We start from the raw sequence: 12,429 nt of genomic DNA, 5'->3' as shown, positions 1-12,429 counted from the left end.
AAATAAAACAGCTGGTATCAAATAAAGTATTACAAGCCAAACAGAGTGGCACACACCATTAATCTCGGGAGGCACAGGCAGATGGACCTCTGTGAGTTTGATGTCAGCTTGGTCTATATAGAGAGGTCCAGAAAAACCAGGGCTACATAGAGAGACTTGCCTCAAAAATAAAATTTAAGGAGCTGGGCGGTGGTAGCACACGTCTTTAATCCCAGCACTCGGGAGGCTGAGGCAGGTGGATCTATGTGAGGTTGAGGCCAGCCTGGTCTACAGAGTGAGTTCCAGGACAGCCAGGACTGTTTCACAGAGAAACCCTGTCTTGAAAAATGAAACCAAACCAAACCAAACCAAAACAAAACAAAACAAAAAAACAAACAAACAAACAAAAAGCATCTTTGCATGTTTGGGAGAGACATAAGTAATAAACCATCTACTCTAGCCAAAACAACTTTAGGAATAGTAAACTCATTATCTTTATTTTATAGAAGAAGAAATAGAGGCTTAAAAACGAGTTAAAAACCAACTCCTATATAGTCACTTAATAATTAATACAGAGGGTTAGCATCAATCCTAGGTCTAACCCAAAAGCTCTATTTTTTTATTTCTTTTCTTTTTTGTTGATTCAAGACAGGGTCTCTCTGTATAGCTCTGGCTGTCCTAAAACTTGCTCTGTAGACCAGGCTGGCCTGTAACTCAGAGATCTGCCTTGCCTCTACCTCCCAAGTGCTGGGGTTAAAGGCATGCGCCGCCACCACCCCAACCTCTTTTTTTGAAGTACTTTTTATTATGTTATAATTTCATACATATATATATATATATAATGTATCTTGATCATATCAGCCCAACTCCCCTTTCACACTCCCAAGAAGCCTCCTAAACTTGTAGCCCTCCCATATTCACGTTTTTTAAATAATCCATTAAGTCCAATTAGTACATGAGCATGAACAACCTACCAGCAGCCACACTCCCTCCCAGCAGCCATCGATAGCCCCTCAACTAGCAGTATAGCTTCATGGGCTCTGCCAGCATCTGCACTGGGCTTACTGAGATGTGCAACTAAACCTACACTTTCAACGATTTTTTTAAAGATTTATTTACTTATTATGTATACAGTGATTTGTCTGTATATGCCTGCATGCCAGAAGAGGGCACTGAATCTCATTATAGATAGTTGTAAACCATGTAGCTGCTGGGAATTGAACTCAGGACCTCTAGAAGAGCAGCCAGTACTCTTTACCCTCTGAGCCATCTCTCCGGTTCTCAATTATTATTTCTACTAAAGTTTGATCACTTCTGTGAAGGTCAACAGATTAAATGAGAAATTTATAATTAGAAACAATTTCAATAATACTATACAGCGCTGAACACCAGAAGTCCTCATCCTAGATAGCCAGAAGATGGAAGGAGGGGATACCACACAGACCTTTCTCCAGATCAATGTTTTCCTTGAAGAATTTTTTAATTGAGGGGTTGGGAAATAGTTTATTCAGTAAAGTGCTTGTGAAAGCATGAGAACCTGAGTAAAATCCCCCCAAAATGCATCTGTAACCTCAACACTGAAGAAGAGAGAAGATCCCTAAGACTTGCTGGCCAATCAGCCCAGCCCAACCAGCAGGCTCCAGGGCAGCCAAGAGCCTGCCTGGAATAAACAAGGTAAAGGGCACCTGAGGAACACCTCAAGTTGGCTTCTGGCCTCCACACATGTATACATACAAACACACCCACAAGAATGCACGTTACACATACACATACAGAGGAACTTTTAAAAGCTCCATGATCCCTGCTCTTTTCCATATGTTTAATTCATTGGTTTCCACATTAGATCAAGCAGCTGCAATAAAGTGGACAAAATCAATTTAGAGTAAAATATGACAGCCTTCAAGGAACTGGTACAAACTGCCTTTTATTGGGCTCTAACAAAAGAAGTTGCTTGGGGAAAAACTGTTGTCAAATGTCACTAGAGAAATTATTTGGATGCAAGGGATAATAAATAAATGTATTAAATTCTTAAAAACCCCCAAATTCATAAAGAGGCTAACTTTTACACCCTTAACAGTTAGGATGGATGGTGTACTGGAGCAACTGTCCTACTAACTTACAGAGGTCATTTCTGAGAACCAGCTACTCCTATCCTGGCTAGAGACAAATATAAAACCATTCAAGAGAGATAACAAATACAGTCTTTATCATTCACAGTAGAAGAAACCCATCTGTGTAAGACCTAGCTAAGAAGATAATATTCAGGCTGGGTACAAAGGGAATAGTGGACTGCCAGAGAAGAAATGTTATTTATCAGACTATGACAAACTTTTACATGTTTGTCATTAACCAACTGCTTGATGGCTGGCTTGCATCTCAAGCTAACAGTAGCAAACTGGAAGTGAGGCAGACCTTTAAAACACAGGCACTGCCTTCTGAATCTTTTGTGGCAATGCATGTTCAAGTTACCAAAACAATAACCCTCTTTATAAATGAAGAACTGAAGGTGATATTTTCCACATTATTTCATATTTGAAATTCCTTAAATAAATCCAAAATCAGCCCAATAAAAATACAAAAAGAGCAGAACTTCATTAAAAATTATGCCATCAGGGCTGGCAAGATGGCTCCCAGGGAAGAGGTGCTAGTGTGAACATTTAATGACTTAGATTCCACAAGGTGGCAGGAGAATATCAACTCCCAAGAGTTTTCTTCTGACCTCACTCACATGCACACACATGCATATACACACATGAACACACATACACCCAAATAAATACACACATAAGTGTGTGTGTGTGTGTGTGTGTGTGTGTGTGTGTGTGTCACCTTATATATAATGCAAACTAACCAAGATGACTGTCCTTCATAATTTACCATGGATAAGAATGAATACTTCTCTAGCCCTGAACTTGTAGGTGTGGGAGAACTGACCCTGAGGATCTGAAAGCGGAAGAACCGGCCCTGCTCCTTGCTCATCCCTACAAGGGGTGACCTAACCAGGGCAATGCAAGAGAGCTCATCCTGGTGGTGAAGACAAGAGAGTTGGCAGGTTGACCAACCATGCAACTACCCAGGCCCAGAAACAGGTTATGAGTTGGCCCACCCCAACATCCACCCCATCTGTGAACTGCTAGAGCACATGAAGAGACTGGACCTACAGACTCAAAGCTGCAGGATCTCCACAACACAGGGCAACAACAAGATATACAAGAGGCCAGCATCGATAGTGTAGCAGAAACCAGAGACCTCGAACCAGACCAATGACTCTCTGCAATGAACACTTGCAAGTAAAGATATATGGACTAAAGAGTTTACTGCATGTCTCACTGTGACACACTGCAGTTTCCATGATGAGACTGATTTTTCTTTTTTTTTTTTTCTCTTAAACTTCATTTTATTTTATGGAGGGGGGGGTTGCAAGGTCATAGGGCAGATATGAAAGGATTGGGGAAATAAATGGGATGAAGATGCATGATGTGAAAGACACAAAATAAAAAAAGAACTCAGGATGAGAAAGTCATGAGGAGCAACTCAGTAGGCAGCACTCCTCCATGGCCTCTGCATCAGTTCCTGCCTTGAGTTTCTGCCCTGATTTCCTTCATTAATAGTCTGTAACCTGAGAGTTGTAAGCTGAAATAAACTCTTTCACTGCCCCCCCAAGAATTGCTTCTTAATCTAAATGAAATCAGATACATTTTTATAACTATCTTCTCATCTGAATAACTTAAAACATAGTTTGAAGTACAGATATGGTATAACTCCTAATACTAAAAATCATAAAAGAAATAGCACCTGTTTTAATTAGACCTAACAATGTAAATAAAATGGTATTTTAGCACAAAAAAATGATCACATGACTCTAAACATAACAAATATAATATGTTGAAACTAGGACTGGACTGGATCCCACACAAATCACAGAACACTCTTTACCTCAGTCTGCAGGATGGCAGCCCTTTGCTCCTTAGCAGTGAGGGACTCCTTTAGCACCTCAATATGTTGCTTACTGTCTGAGAATTGGTTCGTGAGCGTTTCTAGCTTTGTTTGTAAGGCTAGTAGTTCAGTGTCCTTTCTGGACAACTCTTGCTTCACCTGGCCAATCTGGAAAAGAAAACACAACAACATTGTAAGGAAAAGAGAAATTACACAACTACCATGTAGCTGGACCTCTGGCAGATTTATGACACAAGATAGGAAACTAAATGTAAAACTGACTTTATAGGTAGAAGGGGGGGGGGTGCTTTAACAGTAAAGCACTTGTCTAGCAGTCCTGAGTTCCTAGGCTCATCAAATGGCAAATAAATAAGCCAGGGCATACTAATCTTTTTGCACCATCTAATACTGGATGCTCCTTACCAAAAACTAAGTTTATTCAACAAACACAGAAACTTCTAATCTTCAGTTATTGTCTCTAAATAGTTTCTGAAACTCCTTAGGCCAGTGGTTCTCAACCTTCCTAACACTGCAACCCTTTAATACAGCTCCTCATGTTGTGGTGAACCCCAACCATAACATTATTTTCGTTGTTACTTCCCAACTGTAATTTTACTACTGAGCAGTGTCTCAGATTGTAAGACCATGAGAAATATGTTTTCCAATGGTTGTGCCCACAGGTTGAGAACCACTACCTTAGAGGGAAAAGACAGAGGAAGAAATTACAGTTCAACCAGACCAGGCAGCATTCATCACCTAATACCACTTCATTTTGTTGGGCCTCCATCTCCAGAAGACTATGGGTCAGAGGCAGGATTAGTGCGCACGTAAAACATGAGGGGAAAGTAACTTCATATTTCTACTGAAGGTAAATTCAAATCCTAGTGGTATGCTTCTTTGGTTTTCTTTCTCAAGCAAAAAAAAAAAAAAAAAAAAAAAAGCTTTATCTTCTAAGAAGCTAGGCTACATGTGGTAGTGCACACCTGTATCCCAGACAGAACAGGCAGAAGCTGTTGGATCTCTGTGGGTTGCAAGCCAGCCAGCGGTATATAGTGAGACCCTGTATCATGAAAACAGGAGGAAGCCAAGCTCCTTTCAGGGTTAAGGTGCTAGAGAGATGTTTTCTTAAAAAAAAAAAAAGTCACCTGTTTAATCAACTATACACACATCAAAGAGCATAAACAGATAAACACATTGGACTTAAATGAAGAATGTGTAAGTTCTCACTTAGAGAATCTACACGTGGCATCTGAAGTTTATCAGTCTGAATGAGCAACTCATAAATCAAACAGTACAATGCAATCTCCAGAGCTTTCTCTCTCTCTCTCTCTCTCTCTCTCTCTCTCTCTCTCTCTCTCTCTCTCTCTCTCTCTCTCTCTCTCTCTCTCTCTCTGTGTGTGTGTGTGTGTGTGTGTGTGTGTGTGTGTGTATTTTGTTTTGTTTCTCAAGACAGGGTTTCTCTGTATAGCCCTGGCTGTCCTGGAACTCACTCTTGAGAACAGACTGGCCTCAAACTCACAGACTCTCTGCCTCATGAGTGCTGGGGTTAAAGGCGTGCATCACTACCGCCTGGCTCCACAAAGTTCTCTTAACACCAACAAATACTTCCTCTTGAACATTTTCTTTATATCTCTTTATATTTATATCTCTTTATATTGTTCCTAAGCATTTATGTGTGTGCACATGTGTATATGCATGAGAGAGAGACAGAGACAGAAAGAGAGAGAGAGAAAGAGAGAGCGCTTTGTACTACTGACTACATAGCCAAGGCTGGTCTTGAACTCCTGATTATCTTGCCTCTATCTCCTAAGTGTTAGGATTACAGGTGCACATCCAGTGAGTACAGTAAATGTGTGCAGTGTTATATTTGCATGTACACATGCAGAGGACAAAGGTCAATGCTGGGTGTCCCGCTCTATCACCTCCTGCCTTAATCCCTTAAGATTGGTTCTCTCAAACAGGAACCTAGAAAAGACACAGGGATCGCCCAATGACAGAGAAATGGATGAGATCCACATGAACAACCTGGACGTGAAGGGGGGGTAATGAAGGGCAAAGTTCAAGGGAAAGAGAGCTTAGGGGAGCGGGAGATCCCAGCTGGATCAAGAACAGAGAGGGAGAACAAGGAATAGGAGACCATGGTAAATGAAGATCCCATGGGAATAGGAAGAAGCAAAGTGCTAGAGAGGTCCCCAGAAATCCACAAAGATATGTCCACAATAGACTACTGGCAATGGTCGAGAAAAAGCCTGAACTGACATACTCTGATGATAGGATGGCCAAACACCCTAATTTGTCGTGCTAGAAATCTCATCCAATGACTGAAGGAAGCAGATGCAGAGATCCATGGCCAGGCCCCAGGTGGAGCTCCAGGAGTCCAATTAGTGAGAAAGAGGAGGGTTTGCATGAGTGAGAATTGTTGAGACCAAGATTGGAAAAAGCACAGGGACAAATAGCCAAACTAATGGAAACACTATGAACCAATAGCTGAGGAGCCCCCAACTGGATCAGGCCCTCTGGATAAGTGAGACAGTTGATTAGGCTTGAACTGTTTGGGAGGCCCCCAGGCAGTGGGACCAGGACCTGTCCTTAATGTATGAGCTGGCTGTTTGGAACCTGGGGCTTATGCAGGGACAATTTGCGCAGCCTGGGAGGAGGGGACTGGACCTGCCTAGACTGAATCTACCAGGTTGAACTGAATCCCCAGGGGAGCCTTTGCCCTGGAGGAGATGGGAATGGGGGGTGGTCTGTAGGAAGGGCGGGAGAGGGGATGGGAGAAGGGAAGGACAGGGGAATCTGTGGCTGATATGTAAAATTAAATTATAAGGTAAAAAATTATAATTAAAAAAAAAATAAAAAGAACGGTGCTCTCACTGAACCTGAAGCTAAGGAAACCCTGCTGATCCTCCTGTCTCCATGTCCCTATAGCACGGGGATTACAGACACATGAACCACACTCGGCTTCTTACATGAGTTCTGGAAATTTAAACCCAGGCCCTCATGCTTATACAGTAAGTGTTCTGACTCACTGAGCCTTCTTAGCCAACGTTGTTCCTAAGAATTTTATTTGTTTTTATTTTTTTCAAGACAAGATTTCTCTGTGTAGCCCTGGTTGTCTAGAACTCACTATGTAGACCAGGCTGGCCTCAAACGCAGAGCTCCATCTGCTTCTGTCTCCCAAGTGCTGAGATTCAAGGTGTGACTACCACATCCAGCCATATTCTTTCCTATTTTGAACTCATTAAACTTTAAAAGAAAAAAAGGACTTAAAAAGGAAGCTGTCTTATGACATTTTCTGATTTTATATTAGGTTTACCATGCAGGAAATAACTACAAGACAGATTAACTACTGAACAGAAATACAGTTAAGTCAGTAGTTTTTATGGCAGATGAAACAAAATTCCTTGAGTTTTAGAAAACTGAGTATCTCTAAAATATTTTACTACACTAATCTTAGGTAAAGGGAAAAGGTTTTTTAAGCAATTTCACAAGAAGAAACAAAGTTTACCTTAAAATTAGACTTCTAGTTTGGGAACATACCTCAATGGAAGAGTTCTTTCCTCACACATACCACCAAGACCCTACATTTGATTCCCCCACCCCTGCCCGGAAAACAACAACAGCAATGGAAGGAAGGAAGAGAGGGAGGGACAGAGGGAGAGAGGGGGAGAGAGGGGGAGGGGGAGAGAGAAGAGGAAAGGAAAGGAAAGAAAAAAGAAAAGAAAGGAAGGAAAGAAGAACCAATTAGTAGACTTTTAAGAATCACTAAAATCATTTCTCTTTCAATAAGACAAGCATTTTTCTATACACATGAAAACTATTTCCTGATATGCAAATACGTAAGGATACTAGTTCTATCTCTTTACCAACAATAATACATATTAGTATTATTCCATCTGTAATATATAGATTGGGCTACAAATATATTTATTCTATAAATAAATGTCCAGAATATTCAAAGTATTACTACTTTCTCAGGAAAAAACGATGCTTTAAAGGTATCCAAATTTCTGGATACTTCTAAACATGGATCAAAAATAAAGAGAAGCCAGGCATGGAGGAACACACCCAAATGTCCCAATGCTAAGGAGCCTGAGGCAGAATCACAAGTTTGATGACTATCCTACATAATAAGGTCCTTGCTCAAAATTCCAAAATACACACATGCACGGAGAGAGACGTCAGTTCTGCACAGGACTGCTGTTTCCTTACCGTGTGCATTATTAAATGAGCTTTACATGCTGCTATACAAACCCTTAAAGACTGAGAAAGAAAACATTTTAAAGTAAAGAAAAATTTGGAAGCATGAATCTTCCTTCTAGAATACCCAGGAGAGAGGACTAGGTGAGGAGCACGTGGAAGCAGTTAGTTGCTGAAGAGATCAGTAATGTTATTCTCTACATCTTGGTTTCCTAACTGGCAATGGGAAAATTATACCAAAGCCTCATACTGTTTAGGAATTCAATAAAATAATGTAAGAAATGTACTTGGCCTGCTGTCTGATATGCATAAGTGAATAATAGTAGATAAGAAAAAAATGAACTTATATACCAATTTCTCCTCCAGATAACTTATAGTTAACGCCATAATGCAAATTTAGATCTCTTCCAAACATAGTAATTTACTTTTTAACTTACAATACAAACTAGCCATTAATAGAAAGCACAAATTATCAAAATTTATTTTTTAAAGATTTATTTATTATGTATACAGCGTTCTATCTGCAAGTATGCCTGCAAGCCAGAAGAGGGCACCAGATCTCATTACAGATAGTTGTGAGCCACCATGGAGTTGCTGGTAACTGAACTCACAACCTTTGGAATAAGCAGCCAGTGCTTTTAGGCGCTGAGCCATTTCTCCAGACCCAAAATTTATTTTTTATACTGCATTCCTGTCTTAGTCCACAATTCTTCCCAAGGGTAGTTTTTCCATTCAGCTCTGACACTTTGAGGAAGATGTGCATGTACAATACAGACCAAATAGTGAAGAAGTCACAAGTAAACTTTAAAACAGGATTGCTGGTGCCAATCAAGACCTGCCTTTAGGAGCTGTGGTTTCTCGGGCATCATCTGTTACCTGAGTTTTCTCATCTGTAAATTAGTGTTGCTCACCCCAGATGCTTCTAGTAAGTATACAAAAGGTAGTTATTTTATTATTGTCTATTAGAATGGTTTGAAATGCAGTTTTAGTAATTTAAAATAAGTATCACACTAATTCTAAATTCCCAGGTAACTTTAACTAGGCTATCACTCTCTATACATCTGTCCTAAAGAAAATAACATTTGTTGCAAAAATCTCCTAATGGGAACTTAAAGATAATGTCTCCATGTAATTAAAGTACTTTTCTCAAGAATTTCAAATGCAGGTAAGGTGTAGGTGATAGGCCTAGTGATATCTGTATATTCCTGTACCTAAAAAAGAATGGAAGGAAAGACTATTTGTATAAATCAAAATACATCTACTCAACAAGGGGATCAGGAATGGGAGTTTTGAGATACCATCCACAGAGCAGCAAATACAATAAAGAACCAGGTGTAGGGCTTCTAGAACCCACGTGAACTCAGTGCACACAAGTGACATCATGGTCAAACTGTGAACAAAGGTCAGTGAAAAGAGCAGAGCAGGCTGGTTAGTGCTAAGAATGGGCAGAGCTGCCATCCAGCTAGAGAATGAAAGTGTAAGCCACCCAGAAGCCAGAGCCAGCAGGGTCCCACTGTGGGATCACTGCACACAGAGAGGTAATTCTTACTGCAAAGACCTCAGACTGAAGACCAGCCGCTCTCTTTTTCAGCTCCTCCCCTTGAGCCTCTTTCGAACTTAGTTCCTCCTTCAGTTGCTCTACCTGTCACGACATTGTTATTGTTTTTCACTCATGTGTCAACTTAGATCTTCCAATTATCTGACTTTGAGCCACAGTGACCTCTGAAATAACAATAACTTACATAAAATAATTGAATCTGTTTCCCTTATTCAATTTTCAAAGGCATACACTGTATTTCAAACTTTTTCAAGTGAACTAGAGTGTGCTGACCAACCAAAAGGAAATATAATATAGATTATAATACGGTAAATTTTGTCCTAAAATCATGGAGAAAATCCAAGCTAACAAAAAGTTGAGCACATCAGTTTTTTAGCTTTAAAATTAACATGTAATTAGCATGAATAATCAATAACAGACACTTTAGTAATAGAGGGAAACTCTAGCTATATGCCAGATACAGACACGACAAAAAGACTGCACGGACTAGAAAGTCACACCTGTGCCACTCCTTGACAGTCAAATTTGGGGAATGCTTCAGTTTTCAGTTGCAAGAAACTGAAGAATATAGCTGCTATATACATTGGGAAATGCAGTGAGTAATACTTTTCTAGCTAAAATTTCATTGTTAAAATTATTTATTTGTGTATTTGTTTGTTTTGAAACAGGGCCTCACTACGTAGCCCTGGATAACCTGGAACTCACTATGTAGACCAGGCTGGCCTCCAAGTTGCAGCAGTCTGAATGCCTCTGTCTACCAAGTGCTAGGACTGCAGGCATGTGCCAGCCACCATGTCCAATTTTTTACAATTATGATTTTTAATTAAACCACAATAAAACTGATAACCACAATAAACTAAAGTCTTCAATTTTATTGAAGGAGTTTATAGACTCAAACTAAATGACTTTGGATCTGAAGAAAGAATCCTGTGACTGATTTTAAACGCACACTGACAGGCCTCAGTACTGACCACCCCACTGTTCATACACCTGCGAGCACATAGGCAAGAACAACCCTGGTAGCCAATGAACTCCCCTAATGGAGAGAGCTTATTTACAGGGGAAACACTGAACTTGTTTTGGAAAAAGCACTTCTCAGGGATTTGACTTACAATACTTCCCAAGAAGAGGTGGAGAATGGGCTGTCTCATACAGTAAGAGAAACGCAACTGGGCCAAGTCCCATCAAATCATTCCAATGTATTTACAGAAACAGAAAGTTAAACTATAACATGACCTTAGTCACATCAAACAATTCTTATTTAAATAAAAGCCTGCAGTAACTAAATGATACCAGTAATTCTGGGAAGTTTCTATGTGGGAGTGGGAAGACCACTCCTCTAAAGTCTAACAAAACATAAAGTAGATCTTCACCATCACTAACACGGAAAAGTACCCATAAACTTTTCAAGCTTCTAGGAACTGAAGCATCTGCTCCATACCTTATTTTTCATGAACTTAGAGTGGCTCCTGTACACCTCCATCTGTTTCATCTCCTCCTCCCGCTCTTCAGTACTCAGAGCCCCATTGGATTTCAGCATCTGAATTTCCTCTTCCAGGTCTCGGAGACCACGCTCCATGGAAGAAATTTTTGAATCCTAGGAACAATGGAAGAGTTAAAGTGTTAAAATATTTACCAAGATTAAAAGTAGCTGAATAACTGGGTCTCTCAAAATACTGAATTTAGTAACAACAACTATAAAGAAAAACCTGCTGTTACAGCATGTGGGACAAGAAAGACTTACATCCTCACAACATGATTACACATTTCTTCCTCCAGTTACAGACCCTCTCAACTCAAGCAGACACAATTAACCAAAGAGTAGAAACAATAGAAAATGGTGAAAGATTCTTTGCACTTTATGACCAGCAAATGTCTAATGGGGGAAAAACTGTAATATTAACAGTAAAACCTTTCCTATTCTAATATTTCACTACTTTATTTAGTGACCTCTGGGGGGGGGGGCTGTTTCTGCCACTAAATAAGAGAAAAGAATACAAGTTTGTTTGAAAGTACTATACAATAAAATTCATAATTATATATAATAATTATCTAGCATTCCAATTGAAGAAGAATTTCAGAGTGAATAGTTATATATTAACAGTTACCTTTTATACATTAGAAGTCTTATTCTCTGAACTTCTGGCATATATCTGAAGTATCTACAAATGTTTTAAAAATCACTAATTCCATAGCACATGTCTAAAGTCCTCAGTATTTAGAACAAGGCAAGAGGATTACTTGAGACCAGGAGTTCAGGGATAGCTAGGCAACATGGTAAGACAACCCCCATCTCAAAAATGTTAAATAATAAATCACTGTTCTTGTAAACCATTACCATAAATATCACCTTCTAGTTCTACAGGTTTCTATACGCAATTTCTTGATTTGTTTGTGGCAACATATAACTTATCTCCTCAACATATGCTATATGTCATCAATTATAGAAAAATGGCTACATGAAAATAATTTTATATCTGTAATTGAACATACTTATTTGCCTAAGAAATAGAAGCTTTAAAAAATTTAAGTGTAACTTAATATTTGACTTGGGAGCTTTAGAGAGAACATTTTGAGATGGAATTCTGAAACTGACTTCCTTTTTACTTTACATCAAAGATGTCTGGATTGGCTGTTTTGGCTATCATAATTCCTAGAGCAGAAAGACAGAACTTAAGGATCTGTCATGAGACAACTTCAACCAGCAATTTTCAGGTTTGGGGAGCTACAGAGGAAGAAGTCCTCTTGCCTTGCTC

General features: G+C 39.5%; 1 protein-coding gene across 11 annotated transcripts in view; it reads right to left on the bottom strand.

Moving 5' to 3' along the window:
- The window catches only part of Erc1 (ELKS/RAB6-interacting/CAST family member 1), a 334,813-nt gene that overhangs the window by 244,183 nt on the left and 78,201 nt on the right, over positions 1-12,429 (bottom strand). For 6 of the 11 annotated variants that reach the window (XM_028880482.2, XM_028880487.2, XM_028880483.2 and 3 more), the window contains exons 5-7: positions 11,115-11,270; positions 9,674-9,757; positions 3,916-4,083 (exon numbers count right to left, since the gene is read on the bottom strand). In XM_028880482.2, the coding sequence (XP_028736315.1) occupies positions 3,916-4,083; positions 9,674-9,757; positions 11,115-11,270 (408 nt within the window). The remainder of the gene's footprint in view (positions 1-3,915; positions 4,084-9,673; positions 9,758-11,114; positions 11,271-12,429) is intronic. The other 5 variants (XM_028880485.2, XM_028880486.2, XM_028880488.2 and 2 more) reach the window with 1 other exon arrangement.

The sequence above is a fragment of the Peromyscus leucopus genome, chromosome 3 (assembly GCF_004664715.2).
Source record: "Peromyscus leucopus breed LL Stock chromosome 3, UCI_PerLeu_2.1, whole genome shotgun sequence".
Taxonomy (NCBI): domain Eukaryota; kingdom Metazoa; phylum Chordata; class Mammalia; order Rodentia; family Cricetidae; genus Peromyscus; species Peromyscus leucopus.
The sequence above is the reverse complement of the archived record's forward strand: the minus strand, read 5'-3'. Positions and strand labels throughout refer to the sequence as shown.